The sequence below is a fragment of the Neodiprion lecontei genome, chromosome 7 (assembly GCF_021901455.1).
Source record: "Neodiprion lecontei isolate iyNeoLeco1 chromosome 7, iyNeoLeco1.1, whole genome shotgun sequence".
Classification (NCBI taxonomy): Eukaryota; Metazoa; Arthropoda; class Insecta; order Hymenoptera; family Diprionidae; genus Neodiprion; species Neodiprion lecontei.
This window is the reverse complement of record NC_060266.1, coordinates 21,805,823-21,829,797: the sequence shown is the minus strand read 5'-3', so window position 1 is coordinate 21,829,797 and position 23,975 is coordinate 21,805,823. Positions and strand designations below refer to the sequence as shown.

Below are 23,975 nucleotides of genomic sequence, written 5' to 3'. Positions count from 1 at the left end.
CATTGTCATGCTCGATGGTGATACGGTTATAATTAATTAATTGATTGATTGATTGATTGATTTATTGCAGGTGGCGCGGCGGCGAGAGCGGGACTTCACTCTGGTGACAAAATAATAAAGGTAATAAAGCGAAGTTTTTATTTCATATTTTATGTTTCTTAATATTATTATAGTTTTTGTTCTCACAATTCGCCCGTTAATTAGCCCCTCAATTCGTAAAAAGAAAAGCAAGAAAATTAAAATCCCACCGTATTACAATATTAAAAATGTTCAGAAGACAGTTTTCCAATTCGTTTGTTACGATCTTACTATAAAATTAATCTTACAATTAAACGCACAACGCGTTTCGGACCAGAGTGAAAACTTTCAAGAATTATCTCTACCGTGCACGTATAAATCAGAGAAAAGTTGACAATACCGATGGAAAAAGAGAAAAAGAAAAGAAAACAAATCAGTTACGAAAGTAAAGTTTTATAAATTCTTACTCGTATAGTCGCATCGACGTTTTTTCCCCTACCGCAATTTAAACACCGATTTATACGCTTGTATTATCCTTCTATCATTGTTATACCTGGAATTATGATCAGGCATATTTGTATACATACGTATAAATACCATAGACTGAAGAGTATCGACGGCCATACCGTTATATTGTTATCCTTATTTAATTTTTTTTTTTTTTAACTCATTGTTATACATCCTGACGCGGTTGATCGTTGTTATTGGCATTCGCCCAGTTCAGTTCTTTATACACGCTGCTTCTGCTCGTCGATCAGCTGCAGCCACTCTGTAATCTGAAACTTGAATTATGTAATACATGTATTATCAATTTGCAAATATATATATATATATATATATATATATATATATATATATATATATATATATATATATATGTGTGTGGGTGTGTGTGTGTGTGTTGTATCTCTGATTTGACAAATTTTATACATGTAATTAATATAACTAATAATACGATAACGGTTTTGGCGCAGGTGAACGGTGTCAACGTAATGCAGTCAACGCACACCGACGTCGTCCAGCTGATCAAATGTAAGCATGTCGTCGATAATAAGAATCGGATTAATTATACGTAATTACGCCCAACTGCGATCCTTCGAAGGCGACGCCTCGTCTCTGCGACGGAGATAAAAAAAAAAGACAAACTAAAACGAGAAGCGGAAAGTTGAGGATGAAAAATAACAAGAAGAAGGGAGAATTGAAGTGGAGAATTGAAAAGAAAATAACAATGAGACGGAAGTCAGTAACTTTAACGTAACGAAACATCGGGAAAGAAAACCGTTATATCAAACAATTTTACAATCGCTTTCAAAGATTCGACTTTTCAAAATAAGAGAATGTTTTTTCCCTCGTTATCATGGTTTACTAAATTTCGAAAATTGCCAAAGGTTCCAAAGTAAAGATTTTTCCTAAACATGCATCGTTAAAGTAACGTTACTAACTTCGTCATCCTCGTAAAAAAAACAAAAAAAAAAGGCCGTAAGCGCCTGCAATTGGGAATTTAAAAACTAAACGGAGAAGACTCTTCTCTCTTTGCTGCACAGCTATTTAACGCAAAAACAAAAAAACAAAAATGAAACTTGCAGCATTTTTCTCATTCTTTTCTTCAATTGTCAAACGCGTTTCCGGTTCTGACGATCACGACTATTTCGCGTCGCGATTACGTCGTTATTTTGTTGTTTGTTTGTTATTATTGTTGTTGTTGTTATTATCGGGTACGCACAAAGTGACACATGTATGAGTGAGACTCTCGCCTGCAAGGCAAGACTGACGTAAGCGTGAGAGTTAATAGCGGTGACTGCTTCGCCCATCCGTCCGTCTGTTTAACCGTCGGACAATCCGCGTACACACAGAGAAACTGGCAGGCCAGGCTAAGACTCTAAAAACGCCTAGCCTCAATAATGGATTCGATCTCTCGTCTCCTTGAAATAAAAAAAAAAAAAAAAATTATTTTATCATCGTTCTAGCACGCGTCGATTTCGTTTTTTCGCTCGATCGATTTTTCCCTAATTTATTGCTTTCAACGCGAGTTGCTAACAAGCTTTTTAATCGCTGGCTCATTCAATCATTTCATTTATTACACTATTAATCCAATAATCTAATTTTTCTCACCATTCGATTGGAATTATTCTTAATATTGATTTATCGACTGAAAATCTTCAGTCTCGTTCAACTGTTACAAGAATCTTTGTTATTATTACTATCGAAACTTTAGCGAATTCATAAACAAAAAAACTAGAATTTATTTAGTATCGGTAGCTAGCTGTAGAAGTTGAAATTCTGACAGAAAAATTGAAAATATGAGAAAATTAAAGTTTTTCGTTATTACGCTCGCGAAAATTGACGAGCCAGTTCGAGTGCTCCGTTCTTTTTTTTTTTTTTTTTCCCCCCATCCTTTCCGCTACTCTCGTGCTTGCGTAAAAATTTTCTAGCTCCACCAGTTTATCACTGTGTTTTTTGGGACTCATGGTAATACGGGGCCTTGTGCGGCATGTAAGCACGATGATGTTTATTATCAAACGTTGCGCGGACACTTGTCGTCGTTCATTTCTATTTATAATCTATAATATAACGAGTGAATAAATCATTGCGAGAATGATGATTTTACCATATTATATATCCTATGTTTATGTTAAACATCAAGGTGTGTACGTAATACGTGTACAACTATATGTATGTACATATTGGTATACATAACGTCTTTCGTCACGTAACCTTCGCTGCTAAATTCTAGGACAAGTGCGTTCGTCGTTCGTTACTCACCAATTTCTATAAACGCGGCGGATTGGCCGAAAAATATTTTACTCAACGCGTAATATTTCCGCGATCTACTCTTACTGCTTTTCACCGTGGCGTTAATTCTTCGGATTATTCTCAACGACCGTTTTAGACCTTTGCTTGGATAGTCGTACATGCTCGGTTTATCGCTACGATTTATAAGAGAAGAGAGGAGAGATTTTCTTATCTTCGCACGGAGTCGCGGGAAATATAGAAACAAATAAATAGAAACTCGTTGGAAAATCTTGGAAATTGACGTATGTATAATCCTTGGTTATTTCGGGTTTCTTCGTAATTCGCCAGCTTTCACGGCCGGTTTTTATGTATAATAATTACGCTAATAAAACGCGGAGCGTTTATGAAGTACGTGTACCGAAAATTCATGCAACGTATACATAATATCAACGTGTATTATCGTAATATCGTGGAAAATGTAACAATAATATAACGGTACATCTTAGAACTTGTAATAACTGGGATATATTTTTTTAGACTTTTTGTTTTTCTTTCTAATAACACTAAATACCAGTGAAATTCTTCAAACATATGAAAGGCAACACCGGCCATATAACTTGGGACATATCAGAGTATGTAAAATAAGCTCGTATAATTTTTCCGAACCACCCATGCATTAAGTATTTTTGAAAATAAGAGAGCGTAAAATGTGGGCTAAAATTTTTCTTTTATCATAAAACGATTACAAATATTTCTTTCATCTCTGCGAACGATATTATTCTGTCCATGTAAAAACTCATTCGAAACTGCAAGGTTGAAGTCGGTAACGTCATCGTAACGAAACGTTGAAAAAAAATCACTACTTTCTTATTTACTACAATGGTTTTGAAGGAACTAAGATCGCAGAATATGATTATGTTTTGTTTTATTATGATTTTTCTAAATTTCAAACAGTTCCAAAATCGCGAAGTAACGGTTTTTCCTCAGCATGAATCGTTACGCTAAAGTTACTAACTTCAACATGATTCGAATCTCGTCATTCATATTATTAACCCGGTACCTGTGATTCTCCGACCGCTTTTTATCTTGTTGGTGAAAAAAACCAACGAAACAAAAAAAAAAAGAAAAAATCCCTAGAGATTTTCTTCGGGCTTTTTCCGAGACACCCATAAGACTGAAATTAGTAACGTTATAATATCGCAATTTTATGAATGTCCGAAATGCATTGAGTTATATAAATAAGGCGCAAAACTAATTCATGTTTCAAAATTCAGCCAAAAGTCACTACAAAATTGGAGAATAGTGACTTTTTAGCGCCACCACCCCAATGTTTCGTCCCGCTAACGTTACTAACTTCAGCATCGTAGGCAACCGCGAGATTCGACGCGGTTGAAGCTAGCAGCCAGAATTAGCAGTCAGACGTTCTAATGTTCATTCGAGTAAGGTAGTAAAGTCCGAAAAACAAAATTTAGTGAAATACCTTGAACCATCGATACGTTCATAGAATTATGAGGATAAGATCAAACTGTATGTTTCTATTTCCAAAATGTTTAACACGTTTGGCTGTTAACTCTGAAAGCCGCTAGTTTCAGCTTCATCGGGATTCGTGGGGCGGCGATTCTCAGAAAGAAGAACGCAGGCGCTGCTCTCGCCACTTCCAAACCAATTTCTCAGGCAGCTTACAATGGAGCTTCTCTCTTTTTGCGCTGCCGGCTCATCGTCAGTAGTAGATCTCTCGACCCGCGGCTGGACCGCCGGATCTACATTATCGATCTCTTACTCCTCGATCGCGTCGCGCGAATTAATCATACCACGAATTTCATTGACGCAATAATCGCTGTGCAATAGACGTTTTCTGGAAAAATAAAATAATAATAATAATAATAATAATAGTAACTCTGACGCTAAACAAAACGTTACGAATTTTTATTCCACTAGTTTATGCAGTTTCCAAAACATAAGGATGACGATATGATATTTCGAACAGTGTAGAAAAATATTACACCGAAAACACCGAGTGTTTTCACCTAGTGCGAGTTTTTTTTTTTTATTTTTTTTTTTTTCTAATACTGGTGTATTTTTATTTATATTTCCCATAATTTTACCTCCTGGTGTAGGTAAATCTTCGTTTTCCTAATGAGAACTCCGACAACTTACGACTTGAAACGCGCCTGGGATCAGAGCCCCGTCGAATTTTACTGCGGTAAATTGATGGATTGTTTGTGGTTTTTCTTTAACCACTTGTTGTTAATTTTGCCTATTAATCGGGTGAATATTTTCTGCTTTGCATCGATGATGTATGACGCGCGCGTATAATGTGTAAAGCTGAAGAGAACAAACAACTGAAACCGGACCCTCTTTCGCATTTGCGCAGCGAATTTCTTCGCACACAACACAAACAGGATGAAAAGAGAGAGAATACTTGACCTCCTACGGTTCAAGGGATACCTGCCAAGGATGTTCGTTTCAAGCCGAGAGCGAGCGGCTCTCAGATCGTGAAGGAATATTTAAATTTCGCGGTTCGACACGCGAAAATCTAATCTACGTTACGATATGTATTCATTAGATGTAATTTAGAAGGGGCAAGGTTGATTTCTCAATTCCTGATTGTGCAAACAAATAATCTAGAGACAAATTTTTTTGCGGATCGGTAAAATATAGAGTATTGAAGAATCGGGCTGAACTTTATAACGTTTAATGCATATTTGGAAACAGTCGTTATTTTGCAACTTTAGGATTACTTGAAATTTAGTAAATGGTTAATACAGCATCGAGAAACTGAGATTTTGTATAATAATTTTTGTTTCCAACGTTTCGATACATTTAATGTTACCGGGTAACTTCAGCCTCGTATATTGAACAACGTTTTCGAAAGCGTAATAATTCACCATCGCGAATCTATTGGAGGATAGAATTTATTATGATCAGCATGTTGGAAACAGCGACGTTGCAACGTTTGTTTTCACAACAATATTAGCGTGCAATAAGCCATGTTTTGCGATCAATTGGATTGGGATGCTCGATATTGGAACGAGTCGCGCTATGTCTGTGAGTCAGAAATTCAAAATTACACCGGACAGCCATAGCGGTTGGGCTTGTGCTATTCTCGGAATCTAAACCAGTAGTCACTCGCGAAAATATTTTGTCGTTTTCTAGTGTGCGAATTTTCTATCCTTGTACATACCATTGCCCTCTGCAGAGGTGTTTTCAAACTTTTTTCACATAAAGCGACACCTGATTCGATCGCGAATCTCTCCCAAAATGCAGCAACACTCCAAAGAGACGTTTTTCAAGTTTCTTTCTCAATGAGCAATAGAAAATTTAAGTAATATTAATATTGTTGCAGTGATGGAAATATCTTACAAGTTACTATTTACTGTAATTATAGTTCTCCATGCTTAATTTTCTGGTTATTGCAACATCAAATCTATCTTGCTTTAGTCTGTTAGAACGTTTCAGTTGAATAAACCCTTATCATCTATTTATTGTTCAACTAATTAACACAAGTCCATCGCAATGTTTACTAGAAAATGTAATACGAGTGACCGTTATCGAAAAGAATATTAAGTCTTATTGAATTTTCTGGTTAAAACAACAAAACTCATTTTCATTTTGTACCCAGAGATGTATTTTTCGATTTTCGTGCTTAGTCAACTTTTATAACAAGATAGTATTTTATGGTTTTGGAGTTGCTGATAACGAATCTGAAATCGAATTTAAAAAATTCAAAATGGCGGATCCTATATCGCAGACGAAAATTTCAAATTTGATCGCATCCGGTCAAAAAACTATATGCAGGGGTTATCGGGGTTGTTGATTGGATTCGACATACTGAATTTTCAAAATCTTATTTCAGACTCGTAATCGGCGACCCCAAAAACCCCTCGACAGTGTTTTTTCTCCGGATTCGATTAAATTTGTAATTTTGGTCCGCCATATTTGATCCGCCATTTTGAATTTTTAAAATCCGATTTCCGATTCGTCGCCAACGGCCGCAAAAACTTATAATTTATAGAGGTGTGACTTTCCCGGAAATGAATTATTCCTTCGATTTTCACGATTTCTTTCAATCAATTTGGTTTCTAACAATATTAATTTACATTATATCGCAATAATTACTCTCGAGAATTGAAAACTTAGTTTAGTATACTGTCACAGATAGCAATAAACCGCAAAGAAATATATCTTCAAAGTTCTCTAAGTATACAAAAAATAGGTTATAAAATAGGTGCTTAGAATACTTACCACTATGACTCAAAGGGTTAATAACCGCATAGTAACCACAGCTGGAAGTTTACTCATCTCGTACCTTATAATTCATTTATGAATATCTTGCAGCCTCGACGCAGGTGGTTCTGACGGTGCAACAGAAGCCCTCGACGGGATTGCAGTCCCCCTTGACCGCCCACCAGATCCAAAGGCCAGTCAGCTTGTCGGGCTGCGGTACAGGCATGGTGTCTTTGCCTTCGCCCCCGACGTCGACACCGCTTCATCGTGCTTGGACGGCCCCCGCACCCTGCGGAGCCGCCCCTTCGACGGCCCGGATAACGGGCCCCCAACCCGTTGACGTAAGTCCCAAATCGCGCGGTGACTATCGATCGAAATCTGAGCCGACCGCGAGCGCCATCGGGCACCTTCTTCAAAGAAATCTTCTTCACCCCGCGACCATAGCATCACCTTCTACTTCTTCTTCTTCTTCTGTTTCCGATCCCATATCGTATATTTCACTAACACAACGGTCACCGAACGCTTCTAGCTCACCGTTGAAACCACGAAACGTAAGACCACTGCACCATACCTATAATACTTATTTTATTTTCTTCCAATTATACCTTTTTAGCTTATTATTTTTATGTCGAACAGTCTTTTTCGCTGTGTTCCATTCATGCCGCAAATATTCTCATCTCGAAATCACCTAGTCTTTTCAAGGTATTTCGATATTGAATATTTGATACAGTTGGCCTGCTGTTAAATTATTTTTTACTCACATCCTTTATTTGTTTGATTTTGTCCTATTCTTTATTACATTTCTTTTCTTTTTCCAACCTACGTATAATACGTAATGCTTTTTCTTTTATTACAGCATATTAACATATTGTATGCTTTTACTTTTTCTACATGTTTTCCTTTATATTCAGATATTATTTTAATGTTTACGTACTGCGACGAATCAGACGATTATTGTATCAGTTGTCATTCGAACGGATCAATTGTGAGAATAGTTTTTTCGTTTGTTTGCTTTTTTGTTTATTTATTCTTTGCACATGGACTAACTCACTACTGGACAACCTTCTAGTGACAACTGTAACTAATTTTATCTCAGTAAAAACGACTAATTGTCATTCTTTGAATTCATCCGACTGATTTTCGTTGAAAGATAAGATAAATCGATAGTTCAACACCGAGAAAAGAAAATTTAACTCTGATTGAAATAAATGCGGGAATTAGGAGAACCGTTGAACCACCATGGAGAAATGTAGATCTTGAAAATTTATAGCACGAGAAATTACGGCAGCTGGAAACACAGCGGGTAAACACCTTCCAGCAAATGCTGGAAACAGAACAACAATATCTTCAAATGTTACGTGACAATTTGGCAAAGGCTGGAGCCGGAGGAGGGGGAGAAAACAACGTTGCTACTTGGCAAACCGAGCTTGTCGGCGCCGAAAGGCGGGTTCGCACCCTTCAGGACCAGCTAACAGCAATAACGAACAACGGTCAGGTGCGTTCCTGGTTTTTGCATATTTTTTCTTATTAATTCTTGAAAAAACAGAACACATTTTAACTCAGTAATTAATACGCTTCGCTCTGGACTACGTACATGGAAAAGGATGTTTTTCCATTTTCATTTTGTTTTCCAATATAACTAGAAATGATTTAAATTTCTGCCACGTATTTCAAACGACGAAAGCTGCTTCTTGTAAATAAATAAATGTACATAGGTTCGGAGCTACATGCTCCTTAACACTAACTCAGAGAAGCTTGGATAAAAATTTATCTTTCACGTGGTTTAATCGAACGATTGAGAGACGAATTTTTAAAGTTTAAAGAAACAATGACTCGTAATCCTCGCCTCACTTGTTTCGTCGGTCAAAGATTTTTATACGCGTATAAATATATATACTTGAAAATTTCATACACACGTTATAAATAAATATTATGCAACGTGCGAGTGATCAAGTGATTTATTTTTCATGCGAAACAAGGGTGTGAGATTGTCTCTGTATACGTAGCTAGGCTTTTGGCTAACCTCGCCTAACAGCTTTTTGTTGTGTCTCTATTACAGCTTTACTCGTTGGTAACAAACACTCCGCCTTCCCCAAACCGTTACTCACCTCCCAGCGACGTGCCGCCACCTTTACCCTCCCGGAAATCCCTCTCCGTGCAAAATCTCGCCCCTCCTCCGCTTCCTCCCAGACCTACACCAATGTCAAATACCCACAACACTGTCCAGTCGGACCTGGAGCGACATCAGCTGACCCATTTAACGCCCCCCGCCAACAGTCACGGTATACCTACCTCTGTAAGTAGCCACCTAATCACCTAATCAATCCAGACTTTCGTCGACTCTCTGCCGAACCGTGATTAAATTTTATTACAGATGGAAGTTTTCATCATTTCATCCATATATTTTATTACCACCGTTTAAACAGTGATTTTTAATCGGAGAGTTTTTTATACAACGTCAGGTGTTGCCCACCACTTTTGTCTCGTGTCGTTCAAACGATACTTCGTATTCTCATTAAATATCGCTTTATAACACGTTATCGCTTATCATTTCTACATTTCCTAACATTGATCTGCAATAATTTTTTCTCATTGAAGCGAAGCTATCGGGTGGATTAAATTGTACGCTTTATATCGCTTTACATCGTATACTTTATACATATGTACATACGTCATGTGTTTAAAACTTGCTACTCATCTTTTGCAACAGGGGACGGGCAGGAACTCTATTTTAATTTTAGCATTGTTGAGCTTGGCCTCTTTTCACACCTGTTCTTTTTCTCTTTTGATACGATCTGAAATATTGCCTCGTTACGAGTTTCTAAAGTTCGATAAATCCAGTTGACATGGTAAATAATAGCAAATATTAAATCCTTTTCAACAGGATAAGTCCTTGTCTTACTTTCGTTAAGTCTAAATCGAATGGTGCAACGTTTCGTGATTTCAATCTGCGCGCCTATTCTTCCCATTGCCCCTCTGCCCTTTTTCCCCAAATCGCAAGGATCGCGGTAAATCTATGTATAATTTGTAAATAATGCAAACTAACTTTTTTATCATTTCCAAATGTATTTCATTCAAGACAACAATTTCACCGGGAAACATTTGCAATACAGTGTAACATTGTATCCAGGCATTTTAATGAACTGATTTATTCACGTGTCTACAGTTTTCTCAGGGTGCCAATCTCGGCTCTGCTGCACTAAATAAACATCAACGAACCAAGTCCAGCCCTGAGCAACTCGACAAAACGTACCTTCCGGCTCTGTCTCCTGCCGAAGCCAGTCGACGTCTCATCGCTTCCGAATCTATGAACGATCTGTCACGATCGAAATTTGGCCGACATAGCGGCATCGATTTGGATGATCCACCTCGTATTACACCGCCAGGCACTCCGCCACCTCCTTATCCTCAGTCCTCCGGATCGACCTCTGATCACGGATCCTCGACGATAAACGATGTGCGTAAGAAGAAAATAAAATGAAATGGTCAATTTAGGGTGTCCAGTGACCGGAAAAATACGAGCATTTTCAAGTCCTGTGTTGTTGGACACCGTGGTCATGTTTGGGTCTTGTTTCTCTTCGAACGACGTTACTAATTCTTGTTTTATTCATATTGTTTTTCGTGCAGAGCATCGGCGAAAGTTTTGTAACAGTTTCGCCTGTCAAACAAGCTGTACTAAATGAGAACAGCCCTGGTTTACCGCCGATTCAGCAGCCAATCATGTCCATGGAGGATGACGATATGAGCGACCAAGAAGTGGTGAGTGGAGTTGCGCTTTCCATGACTTTTCTTCTCGTGCTGATTTTTTCAAGCATTAACTTTATATTACTTTTATCCAGGGCCAACTCGAAGATCATGGTCCTTTCAAGTCCCTCTCGAGACTCTGGGAGCATCACGCCCATCTCGCTGTTTTTATCAACTACGTTCTCTCCAACAGCGATCCTTCCAGCCTGGTGAGTTGTTTGCACGATATTTTGATGTTTCATCGGTTTTTTTGATTTTTGATTTCGAATAAAATTTAGGAACAACGTAAATCTGTTTCAACAACAAAACACGCTAAATATTTCAATTTTTATCCATACCGAACCATTTATTTCACAGTTATTCTACCTAATAACAGACTTGTACAAGGAGGGAAATGCTAAAGAGATGAGAAAGTGGGCCTACGAAATACACTCGAGCTTTCTGGTACCCGGTGCGGTAAGTTATTCGAAAACTATTATACCTGAATAAATTTCTTACAAACATACTGTAGCTGATTTCAATCAATCACGTACGCTTCGATTAATTTTTCAGCCTCTGAGATTGAATAATGTTGACGAAAATGTGGCGAGGGAGATAGACGACGTTTTATTAAAAGAATCTGACAAAGAGGAAATATTGCGAAAGGTGACTCATTGCTTTAATTTTTAATCAAATACTTGTATTTTCTTCCTACACTCGTTAAATTTTGATTCGAATGAACTAAAGCAACGTCACATCATTTTTTACCACAGATATTCTGGAAAGCGAGAGCTCGAGCAAAAGAAGAACTAAACGAACAGCTGGCAGATTTTCAACAGAAACGAACCGCCGGATTGGGAACTTTGTTCGGACCAAGCGATGCTCAGCTGGACGAAAGTACAAACGATAAAGCGAGAGAGGCGCAGGTCATCGACACCTTCCTTTTGCCGAAAATGGAGCCCTACCTGTGAGTGTGGCCGGTAATTTTGTTAGCCCAGCTTCGTGTTACTAAAATTGAGTTGTCTCGACATTTGTGTACCTAAAATTTCACAGGGAAGACACTGAGAAGGAGCGGGACGATTCTCGCGAGTTCACAACGGCCGCGGGTCTCGCTACCATATTGACGAAAATCTTCCAAGTACGAGCCGCCACTTTAGATCGATTTCCAACCTTCGTTTCCAAAGACAAGTCGAACTTCAAGGCCCGGCTTCTCACTGGGAAAACGAGGAAACTCACCGTTCGGGGACACCACTTTGTCGTTCATCAGTACTTTACAGTCACGTATTGCAATCACTGTCAACTTATTATTTGGGGAGTCGGTCCTCAGGGTTATCAGTGCAGCGGTGAGTCGAACGGATTCTCTTGCATCCCAAAGTTGTAATCATTTATTTCTATAATTGTGTTCATCTCTTTGCAGATTGCTCGCTAAACGTGCATCGTCAGTGCGTTCATGTCGTCGACGAAAATTGTCCGGGTCCCTTGGTGGTCAGGAAAGAAAAAGGTGATCGCATCAGTAAATTTATGGGCATAATTCGACCTGAGCGAAAACCACCATCGTCGCATCATCATCTCTCCCAGCATTTTTCACACAATCGTAAGAATGGTTTTTTCTCTCCATCCTGACACATGCTCGCGTTATGAAACAGTATTCGACAAACGATTTTATTTAGCATTTATCGAAAGATCTTATTCACTGTCGAGAATAGAGAATATCTAACGAAAAGTGTTGAAAAAAAAGAGAAAAAAAAAAAAACATTGAATAAGCTAGTGTATTTTTGTTTCTAGTCGATCGAATTAAAAAATCCGAAGACGACAGCGGAGTTCTGACGGATGGCGAAAACGGTGAGTTATTGGTCGACGGTTTTCTCGTCTCTCTGAACGTAAAACATGCGAATCTCCTCAAAGAATTGAGATGTAACGTGTGACGTACATAATCGAGATCTAGCCTATTTTTGTCAATTTGCGAACACATCATTAAGACTTACTCAACTTGCTTAACTCTCTTATCTCTGCAAAAGTATAAAGTATACAGATAAGCTTATCTTTGCGGTCGTCAGAACGTCGGGGGAAAAAATCCCCAATCCCGATAGATCGAATATCGGCAGTATAACGCGTATCACCTTGTTGGTGACGATGAGGTTGCCGTCAGCTGTTAGTGGAACAGAAATATTGGACAGTAATTGTCGTCATGCGGCATTTGCCATCTTGCTACAAACACTGCATACCATTAAAGTACAATAAATTATCACGGAAATATGCCGAAAAAGTGAAATGGTTCATCTATCTCGAAGGTCAGTCGGTTAAATATTTAATCAGCTTTGCACAGTCCTGCGTGTATGTACAATTAATTGTTGTGTCCTCAACACACACTCTTTATCTATCTAACTAGTTATCAGCTTCGACCCGCTGCGAATATGTATGAAACATTGAAATAATAAGTTTTACGAATATCCCATTCATTTTCTTGTTTGGCAAAAAATAGTTTAATCCTTCTTGTCTACTTTTAACTTCATTTCCGGCTAACGCATTCATCGCGATTCATTATTTTCGAAATAAACTTTCGATATTTGTCTGTGGGTGAGCATTATTATTGCCTCTCTATTGCGCGTCGTTATTTACCAGCGTTTGTATATTTCTCGATATGTTTTCGGTTAGATCACGTATCGGTAATGCGGCAGGGAGCCGGCAACACGCTTTGGTTCAATGCCAACGTCTGCATGTATCCACAGTCTCGCCTCGTACAAGAAATTCGAGACTTGCTACCGCTGCTGCACTTGGGAATTTAAATTAACATTTGCCAAACCTATTACACGTGCTCCTTCTGCACGTGCGAAAATAAACGATTGGCTTCTCACCGGACACACAAAACACAAAAGCTCGCAGGCATTTTCGAATATAATAACAAACTGGTTATACGAACGCGTTATAGACGAAGAAAATAGAAAAAATAAGCTCTGATTGAAGATTCGTCAGGTATAATCTTATAATCAATTAATTTTCCACTTGGAGTGTTTTCTAAAAAATTTATACGCAAAGCAAAAGCTGTGTTCCGATTTTAAGCAAAGCAATAATTTAATGTTCATCAAGTCTTTGCCAACTTTGACCGCATTCTTCGTTACAATATCTGACTTTTAATTTCTTTTTCGTGCTGGGAAAAAATACAACATTTTCTATGTGTTCAATTGTAGGGAGAAAATATAATATATAGAGTGAATTGCTAACGCCTGCATGGTCAGTTATCCGCTAAAATTTAACGCGCATGCGCTACGAATCGAGAGCAACTGCTTACCAGAGTGACCAACTGTCTCTAACCTAAAAAAATTTGATTGTTATCGGTGGCAGTTATGCTCGATTCACAAGGGTGAAAAATGTTGAGGCTAGAGACAGTTGGTCACCCTGGTAAAGATTTGATCTCGATTTGCAGCGCGTGCGCATTAAATTTTAACAGAGGACGAGTCATGCAGTCGTTAAAAATCTACTCTGTACATACCTACGTATTACATTTTCTGCGGAAGCGTTACGTGTATCTACAAATTCGCAAATGTATCAGAAACGCGGCCGAATCACTGAGGTCATGTTTGCAGTGATGACCGAGTGCATAACACAAGAAGATAAGAACGACCGCGCCGACGATGAGTAAAGAAAGATCTTGAAAGAAAGAGGGGAAATTATGCGATATTATTAGTGCGCGTGCAGCACGTATAATGAAATGATTATTCACTTCTTTTTTTTTTCCCCTTTCTTTCTTTCATTCTTGAATGTATCGTATACCTATGCATACGTATTGTGATCAAGAAATTTATATACAATAATGTCGAATCAAGCCACATCCTGTGGTGCCTTTGGTAGGAGAGTCGGGACTTCCAAGTTCTAGATACGGTAAAAAGAATGAGAAAATGGGGCGGGGGGAAAAGTAAAGTAAGAGAAATATTTATTTTTTTTTTATCTAAATCACACGGACATTAACGTAAACGACGATTTTCAGTGTCGCACGAATTACGCCTGACCCATGTCTGACTTATACGCGTGTATGGATGAGTATTTTCATAATACCGAGGGCGTTACACTTGTCGGTGTATCTTCCACGTGACCGGGAGGTTCGGCGGATGGAAGAATATACTATATATAAACAGTGATTATTTTTAATCCCTCTCTCGCGGACGTCCGTATGCCTGCAACGCTTCTATACTCTTCGAAATGCTGGGGGAGCTTCGAACTTTCGAAAATAGTGCACCCGCGGCTATATAACGAAATTCCTCCTACGGATACACGAATTCCGGTGGGCAACGCGACGACTCGTTTCGTTCAATCCGCCCGATACGAGGTGCTGGAATTTCGGAGAGACAGAGGAATGGAAAAATAAGAAAACTAGACAAAAAATTTCCCCCAACTCGGAGCATTTTTCTATAGACTTATACGTAAGTTGCACGCTTTCAGAATCGCTGTGTAACGACTCGATTCTCTTCGTAGTCGATTCGAAGTGTCTAAATTTTGTTCAACGATAGCAGTCGAGCTTCGATAAAGCCGAACGAGAAAAACTGAACAATGAGAATTCAATATTTGTCTCCTAAGATTTGGAAAAATCGAGATATATCTGATTTGAATTTCTTTTTTCCACCGTCTAGTCTTGTTTCACGACTGCAGCTGCTTCGCTGTACTGGAACGGAAAAAAAGAAAACGATCATGCGTGTAATAATACGCGCAGAATTTTAATTATCGCGTAGCAGATCGCCAACGTTTCACGAGTATTAAACACGCGTTAAGAACACACCAGTTTGCGTCGTTGTCGTCGTTTCCTGTTCGCTGTTGTTAACACAGCCGAGATACGATAGTGTTCGAATATATGTAAGTTTGTACGCGTGTGTTGAATGTGCGGTAGGGACGGAGCAAAGCCTTGTCGTTCTTTCGTGGTTTCAGTCAGTCAGTCAGTCAGTCAGTCAGTCAGTATGTCCGTTTTCAAAGCGATAAACGTACCGTACCTTCTTTTACACCGTGACTCTGTCTAGTTATTATTTCTTAGTTATTAGTTAAATTTTAAAAAGCAACCGCGTCGGCAAATCGTCTACGTCCGATATCTCCGAGTTTTGACAAAGAAGAAAGTTTTAGACGAAAATTTTAATCCGTCAGTGATATGTACGTACATATATATATGTATATGTAAGCGAGTTAGAACTGTTAAGTGCTTGCGAAATACTCGCACTAAGAAACAGTGATTAATTTATCGTTTCAACGTGGTTTCGTACTTTATTTATCGATAGTCACATTCACCGTATTGTTTTACGACGTTTAATAAAAATATCGATATGTCTTTACCAACAATTCAGTGACGGGGTAATTTTCACTGTAAAAATATAAAAATTAAATGAAATAAGAGAGACAGAAAATAATTATTACGTGTTTGATTTAGACACGAATCGACGGGGAAAAATGGAACAGTGACAAACGGGGTTCTTCCAATGTGTGAAAAAAATTAAATAAAAATCCAATTTTATTCGCGATTTGAATTTCTCGCGACAGGAGATAATAATATCAAAATTACATATATATATATATATATAGTTTTTTTTTTTCTTCATCTTCTCATTCATGGAAAGTAACCAAAAATCAACGTATCCGTTAAACACTTTGGCGAATATTTTACACGATATCTGTCAAAAACCGCGGATATTTGTTCCGCAATCGGGGGGTTCGCACGTGGCTGAAATACTGGAAAACCGGAAACGTCGAAGGACTGAAAACCCCGAAGGGGCGTGAAAATCAGGAAGAAACATTACCGTCGAAGATCGTCGAGGTCGGAAATAACGCAGGGAGTACGAGGGAAACAAGGGAGGGAGAAAGAGAGAATAGGAATAAATAAATAGATATACAGGAACGTGGAGGAGAAGAGACGGAGAGATAGAGAGACACAGATGTTGGAGATAGAATTACGAAGAGGAGTAGGAGAAGGAATCGGCGGGGGAAAACTGGAAGAAGAGGAGAACCGAATGAGAGTGGGAAAAACTTTGGACATGTCTCCCCACCCCCGAAACAACGTCGTTACCGGCACTTCCTCTTCATCTTCTTCTCCGTCTTCATCTTCCTCACCCCTTATTAGCGGCTTCAGTCCGTTCAGAATATCCTCGGAGAGCTACATGAGAAAATTTTCCCGCAAGTCGCCAAAGATCGATGGTATATACATATATATATTTATATATATATATATATATATACATATATATGTACCGTTAATGTTAATAGTCAAACACCGCACTGCGTTATTTTTCTTTCTTCTTTTTGTTTCTGTTTATTTTTTATTTCATTTTTTTATTTTCTTACCTTTTTCATTGACGTAAATCAATCTACCCCAGGGACTAATAAAACTCTTCCATTCATCGTATCGCATTCTTGTTCTTCTCTCTTCCCTTTGGTGTTTTTTTTTTTTTTTTTCTTCTTCGTTTTGTGCCGCGAATTTATATTCCATTCTTTCTCGTATCTACGCCAGGGCTAGCTTCTTTGTTTATCTCTATTCTTCGCGTGTTTATCGTTTCGCGTTTTTGAGACTCACTGCGAAGTATTGTGTATATTTTATATACAGGGTGTCCCAATTTAAATGACGCATCGCGTTTTCAACCGATCTGATTAATTGTTCAATTGGAAAATGTTTCATTCAATAGCTGTACGGTTCAGAGTGGGACACGTGAAAAATTTTTAATAGAATAAGAATATTTGAGTTGAAACAAAAATGTGTGATTCCATTAAAAAAAAAAAAACTGGTCCATCCTCCACGGCATCACCAGTTATTGAATCATTAGGTCGGCTGAAAACGTAATGCGTCTTTTAAATTGGCACACCCTGTACGTATTTGTATATATAAAGAGATGTGTATTACAAGACTAATTCGCGGAAAGATAAATGAGCGAGAACTCGAGAGAAGAATAAATAAAGAAGAAAGAGGGAGATGAAAAGTAAAAGACACATGCTGGTGATAATATGGAAGAGTATAATTAGACCTGGTCGTTGGGAAATAATATAAACAATAAAAGCAAATATGTATGATAAAATGAAATGGAAAACGTGAAATCGTTATGTAAATAAACACGAAAAAACTAAACGTCAACAGCTAAACCCGAGGAGGAGAAAAGTGTCTTTGGAATCGTGAAACTTCCGTCCGAAATATTGACAGGAGTTAACGAGAGAATATCAAGAGAAACTCTTCAGGTTGTCGGCATTACGGATAGCAAAGTTATATCGCCGACTAGCCCAACGACAAGGGATAACAATAAAGTGGTAAAAATATCCAAGGCTAAGACCAAGGCTAAGTCTAAGTCAAAGTCAAAGTCCCTGAAGAGTTCGAGGTCCTCGTCGCTGTACAGCAAAAATTCAATCGCCGGCAGAGTTTGGGAGAGATTAGGAGCCGTGAGGAAGACGAGAAGCGCCGGCGACATCGCTGATGCGGAGGAGGATAGCCAAATTGTTATTTGCTTCGACAAAATTATACCACCACCCCCTCCGCCTTCTTCGTCCATCGCCAAGGAGGTCCTCCAACTTCGGTCGGAGGAAAAATTGAGACAAGGTTTTTTTCTTACGATTTTTTTACTTTCAAGGGTTGGTTGAAAAGAAAAGAGATGAGGGAAAATTGAGATCGTGTGAATGTGATATTAGAAACGATAAGAATTTGATTATAGTGTTTTTTGAAAGTATTGTCATCGTTTTGTAATTCGGGAATAAGGAATACGAGGTAATGGTTTCTTTTTACAGTTTGCAAATTCTTCAAAATTGGGGCTGGGGTTGAAGGTCAGAAGTTGGAAAGTACCCAAAGCACCTAATTCCGAATTGTTTGGGTAAAGAAATCGAACCTTGGAGAAACGACAAAGTTTCGAATGGTCGAAAAGCCGATGGCTCAAAGTTCCGAAATGGAACATTTCGAACATTCAAGTTTCGATGGAGTAAAATTCCGACGAATCAAAATATATTCGCACAGCGTGGTTTGCTCGACGAATGGGTGTAAAAAATTGAAAAAACCGAAAATACAAAGCACTAAAATTTCACCGAGCCAGAAATTCACGGAACTGAAAATCTTCGATCATTCGGAATATTGACGTTTCGGACAGTCCAAGTTTCTCATTTTCGCACTTTTGGAACTTTCAACGTCAGGTTTCGGACCGTTCGAAACTTTGATTTTTCGTCAAAGTTTGATTTACTTACTTAAAGTTTCGCCAAAAAAAAATTGCAACTCTTGAAATTTGATATTTCAACCCCGCACCCCGGAGTGCTGTAAAAAAAAAAAAAAATGAAGAATAAAGAAATAAAAAAATTCACGCGAAGCGATAAAGCATGTTTTTATTTTGAATTTTCTTCGCAATGTCGTGACGAATTTGTTGATTTTTATCAAACAGCGAATTTTGATTCATGACTTTATTTCCGTATTTCTTTTTTCATTTTTTTTTTCTTCCTCTTTACTCATTATAAATCATGCCTTTATACTACAAGGAAACAAGCGATTAAAAACCAACAATACGTATGAATTTATTTATGTACGTGTATAACAATTTACGGTATATATGCAATATATATATATGTATATACACACACATACGAGTATATACGTGGTATGTAATGAAATGATACGAACCAAGGCGTCGGACGTGTGATTCGTCAGGGGCGTTGAATAATGTGACGGTTATATTATAAATATAGAAGGACGAAGAAGGAGAATGAGAAAAGAATAAAGATTGATCAGTTTTTCACCTGACGTTCTCTCTCTCAGCTACATATTTTTTTTTTTTTTTTTTTTATGTATGTATATGCGTGCCAGCTTAAAACGCTTCTATTTATGTAACAAACAAAAAAAAAGAAACGTAATTATGTAATAAGTTACACGCGATAGATTCTTCTCTCGAGTTTATAGAATGATCGGCCCTGCAATTGGTAATTAAATCATTATAATACATCTTTTTAATAATCTCTTATAAATCGTAAAATGAAAATTGTTTCAGTTACTCCGTATCCCCAAAGTTTTTGGGACATTTTTTGTTTTTTTTTTCTTCCCTCATCGCATCCGTTAAAAATATACGATTACGTGTATCTTCAAGTCTGTATTATTTTTGTGTATTTCATTAGTCGATGGGGTTTTCATTTTACAGCAAGATAGCGATTATTATTATTATTGTTGTTGTTCTTGCCCCCCCCCCCCCCCAAGGAATAAATTCGGAAATTTTCACCACGTATTAGCTGCATAAAAAGCAAGTAATAAATAAAAAGAAAATTCGTGTTTTTTTTTTCTTTTTCTTTCTCCCTCGCTATTTTAGTACACTTTGATTGTTTTAAATTGACAAACATTATACACAATACATATATTCTTTGTTATCTAAATTTTTGACGAAACTAATTCAGAGAGAGAGAGAGAGAGAGAGAGAGAGAGAGAGAGAGTAAAAAATTGAACATGCGGTGATATTCTGAAAAAGTTTTTGAATGCCTGATTTTTTTTTTTTTTTTTTTCTTCTTTCTATTCTAATTTATTCATTCATTGATCAAAAATTGAACGAAACAAGAAAGAAAGAAGCTGACGGAATATAGCGTGTTATAAAAGAATGTAAAAAGATGACGAAATGAAAAAAAGAAGGCAATGAAATGTAAGAGCTTGGAAACAAAAAAAAAAGAAAAAAAAAATAGAGAGAGAGAGAGAGAGAGAACTCGAGGCAAGAGAAACCCTGTAAAATGTTAAAAATAAATAATCGATAAGTGCAGGTATGTTTAATACCACGTGTTAAATGTAAACAGAAATCTATTTTGAAACGTCAACAAGCCGCGGGGAATATCTATATAATCTAAGGTCTATAAAAGTCTACCAGCGACTGAGTGACTGACTGACTGACTGACTGACTGCAAAACTCCGGAAAACGGGATGAATGAAAAGAGTCGCCTGCCTGCCTGCCCGGCACGGTGATGATGAATAATTATAGGATACAGAAATCCCATACAAGTCGAGAAGTCCTTCAATCATCAATTACGCTATCCGCGTTTCATACCGACTGGAACGAAAATAAATGACGAGAAAACATTGAAAGGGGTAAAGAAAATAATACGCCTCGCGCAAATTGCGAAATTATGGTCGGGATGCATTCCTGAAGGTGTAATAATTTCTTCGCGGTGTGAGGGGGGGATGCAAATGTCGCGGTATTTTCAAATTTTATTGTCGTTGCAGCTCTGTAAAGTTTGACGCGATACTATTATTATATTATATATATATATATATATATATATATATATATATATGCAGGGTGAAAAACGGATGTGCGGAATGCAGAAGTAGACCGCAGGAAGGAAGAGAGATTAGATGTGCTTCCGTGGATCGCAGTCTCTTCGTATAATATAAAACCGTTTCACATTTATTCTAAACATATTCACTGAGAAAAATTTCATCTGTCACGGTAACTAGATGAATTCGGTAAAACAGGCATCGTTGAAAAAACTGTTTGAATATTGTTGGAATTACGAAAAACGAGCTATTATCGATCCTTTTTTGGTTATTGCAACGCAAAGTCAGTTTCTGAGGTTTAATCTACTTTTTTTTAGTTAAACGAGGCTTTAACGTCAATTTATCGTTGCACGAGCGTTAAATTTTCGCAACAGTTGCAAGAATATCTGGCAACAGTGATAGTAATGAGAAAGAATAGCAACGGATACTAGAGTTTCCGGTAACAGCTAGAAAACTAATTTTCATTTTCTACCTAGAACTATATTCGTCAATTATGAATAAAAATGAAAAACTCTTTACATCCCAAAAAAAAATCAAAATTGCTAATAAATTTTGTCAAGTCATCCCGATCGCTGGTTATATATTTATAATAAAATACCGCGAGTCCTGCAGGGATCGGGGATATTCTTCGAGTTATTATTCATCCGCGACGGTTTTTCCCCGCAGCAGGAAACGACGATTACGATGAAACGGAGTCAGCGAGAACGGCCATAAAATATAGCAGCGCGGTTCTTTCATGCACGTAAGCTTCGGCGCCTTCGTATAAAACGATTCCACGGTAATATTGCCCGTCTATATTTAGAAAGACGGTCTTGCGCTAGCTCGCCTCTTGTTAGAATGTATGTTGTATGTACGTTGATCGGCGTCCCGACGCCCCCAACCTTCCTCAAACTTGTGTAGTACAATAACTCTCTCATTGGAAACGACCTCGTGATTGAAAAATATTCGAAACAAGGTGGCTAATGGTTTGATTTTTATTTATATTTAGTTTTTATTCCTTTATTTTCTTTCAAGACAATTAATCGAAAAAGCTGTAAAAAAAGAAAGAAAAGAAAAAAAAAATTGATTCTTCACCAATAATTTTCGAGCCAGAACGTTTAAACGCTTATCGGAGCGGTATTAATTATCTTTTTTACACTCACTCTCGCTTTACGTCACACTTTTACAGTCTTCATTCATTCGTTTTGCAAATTTCCAGATTTTTCCTTCTCGACAAGAAATAAACCACATGCGAGTGAATTTTATCCTTGTAAATTGACGCTCGCTTCTCGACCTGGAAATCCGAAAAACTTGGAATGATCGTGAATTTTTGTCGGATAAATCGCGGAAAAGTCTGGGATTTTTATTTATTTTTTTTCTTGTATTTTGGGAAAAAAAAAAAAAAAAACTGCGATATTCGAAACTCGCAACTTTTACATCGTTCCGTATGTTACAGTTTCCGTGAATTATGCACTATGCGTGATTTAGTTTTGAATGAAAAATTTTAATATCTAAGAAGCGAAGTAAAAAACTTAAAAATTAAACGAACATCGGATACAATCCAAAAATTATGGGTGACTCTGTAACGTTTATTATGTAAATTTTCTGCTATGATCGGTAAAAAATCTTTACCGAATCGCATGGTAACAAACAATAACGCTTGATACAGGTAATTAAAAAAAAAAAAAAACAAAAAAAAAACAACAGTGAATATGTTTTTAAATTATTCACGCAAATAGAGATGAAAGAATAATATTGATTGTTCGGTTTTGAAAAACGATCGAACGGCCATGTACGTTATAGGCGATAGAAAAGCCTTTGAGAGTATAAATAAATCAATCGATTCCAACTTCCATTTCGCGAATTATTAAAAGGACGAACGGCTTTGGGGCTGTAAACTTCTCCACGTTTCAATAATATATATGTATGGATAGATAACGCACTCGCGTTTCGGTTACGAACGATCGAGATAAAAAACTACTCAATACGCCTTAGCTGCCGTTGTATTTGAGGATGCCCGATATCGCTTCGGTATCTTCGAATTTCGAGTGTGCTTTTAGCCCGAGCCTCTGCCTCCCATTATAATATACGAGCCTCTCTATATCGTCCCGTTTCTCTTATCCGCATCCCCTCGTATTTTTCCTAGTGTTTTATGCTTACCTACCTGTAATAATACGGTTAGAAAATACAACGCGCAATTTAATTACAATACTATTACTTATTACGTTACGTACGTGTGATGTGTAATAACAATAACACGATAGGTTTCGCGATTAACAGTGACCATAATTTGGTAACGAAATTTCAGGGTCGTTATACACCCTTCCAAACATTATTTACACACAACCAAAAAGTTTGGTTGATTTTCTAAAGCGCAGGAAACAAAATGCTTCAGTAACGTCTGAGAAAAGGTTTCGCATCGGAATCCCACAGACTTTGTTCCGATTGCGAAATCAGTTCTGCAAAGTGAAATCATTTCGTAAGGATTAGAAAATTATTGTTTAATCGTTGTGACTGATAAAATTATCGTTTTATTCTAATTTATGCCGCATGAATTAAGCGCCACATCGAACAATGACTAAGAAATATGCCGTTGCGAATTGACAGGTCGATTCAACGATGTTGGATCACGAATGATTTTGTTCTGCTGATTATACCGGACGGATGCCCGAAACCCCTGCCAATAATTGCTAATCTTACTTCACTAGCGAGAAAGGATTTTTAACGCGTTACGCAAAGTATTTTGCCACTTCGACAAAAATTCTTACAAATTAACGACGTAAAGTGTTATTTGATAGCGTTAATCAATTAGTAGCTCTCACGATTTCGTCAATTTTACTAATCCTTATCCACCGAATAGATTACGTGAACTGTTCGAAGCGATTTAGTTTAATCTACCGGAGGATATTCAACATTTTAATAATACAATGGAAAAAGTACCGTTTCATTAAATTGTCTGAATTAAAATCGAGATTTCGTATCCATAAGTATATATTTTCTAGGCAATATAAATTTTTTTTTTTTAGCAATTATGAAACAACTACTTTACATTAACTTT

The 23,975-nt window shown here is 37.5% G+C and overlaps 2 protein-coding genes across 9 annotated transcripts in view; both read left to right on the top strand.

Moving 5' to 3' along the window:
* LOC107218944 (rho guanine nucleotide exchange factor 11) overlaps positions 1–23,975 on the top strand; it is a 43,538-nt gene that overhangs the window by 7,367 nt on the left and 12,196 nt on the right. For 4 of the 8 annotated variants that reach the window (XM_046745311.1, XM_015656989.2, XM_046745310.1 and 1 more), the window contains exons 3-16: positions 71–120; positions 993–1,050; positions 7,090–7,319; positions 8,249–8,473; positions 9,038–9,274; positions 10,145–10,435; positions 10,606–10,737; positions 10,818–10,931; positions 11,080–11,178; positions 11,275–11,367; positions 11,475–11,668; positions 11,755–12,044; positions 12,119–12,295; positions 12,487–12,543. In XM_046745311.1, coding sequence (XP_046601267.1) covers positions 71–120; positions 993–1,050; positions 7,090–7,319; positions 8,249–8,473; positions 9,038–9,274; positions 10,145–10,435; positions 10,606–10,737; positions 10,818–10,931; positions 11,080–11,178; positions 11,275–11,367; positions 11,475–11,668; positions 11,755–12,044; positions 12,119–12,295; positions 12,487–12,543 — 2,247 coding nt within the window. Of the gene's footprint in view, positions 1–70; positions 121–791; positions 811–992; positions 1,051–4,829; positions 4,955–7,089; positions 7,320–8,248; positions 8,474–9,037; positions 9,275–10,144; positions 10,436–10,605; positions 10,738–10,817; positions 10,932–11,079; positions 11,179–11,274; positions 11,368–11,474; positions 11,669–11,754; positions 12,045–12,118; positions 12,296–12,486; positions 12,544–23,975 lie in introns of those variants that run through there. The other 4 variants (XM_046745314.1, XM_046745313.1, XM_046745312.1 and 1 more) reach the window with 4 other exon arrangements.
* On the top strand, positions 16,493–20,875 carry LOC124295402. The gene is made up of 3 exons (XM_046745317.1): positions 16,493–16,869; positions 17,801–18,253; positions 20,461–20,875. Exons 1-3 carry the CDS (start codon positions 16,611–16,613, stop codon positions 20,544–20,546), a joined length of 798 nt encoding a protein of 265 aa, XP_046601273.1. The 5' UTR covers positions 16,493–16,610; the 3' UTR covers positions 20,547–20,875.

Coding starts and splice junctions, on each gene's coding strand:
- LOC124295402 (XM_046745317.1), top strand. CDS start 16,611: ATGTTGGAGATAGAATTACGAAGAGGAGTAGGAGAAGGAATCGGCGGG. Junction 16,870..17,800: donor CAAGTCGCCAAAGATCGATG/GTATATACATAT, acceptor AAACGTCAACAG/CTAAACCCGAGGAGGAGAAA. Junction 18,254..20,460: donor GGAGGAAAAATTGAGACAAG/GTTTTTTTCTTA, acceptor AAATGTAAACAG/AAATCTATTTTGAAACGTCA.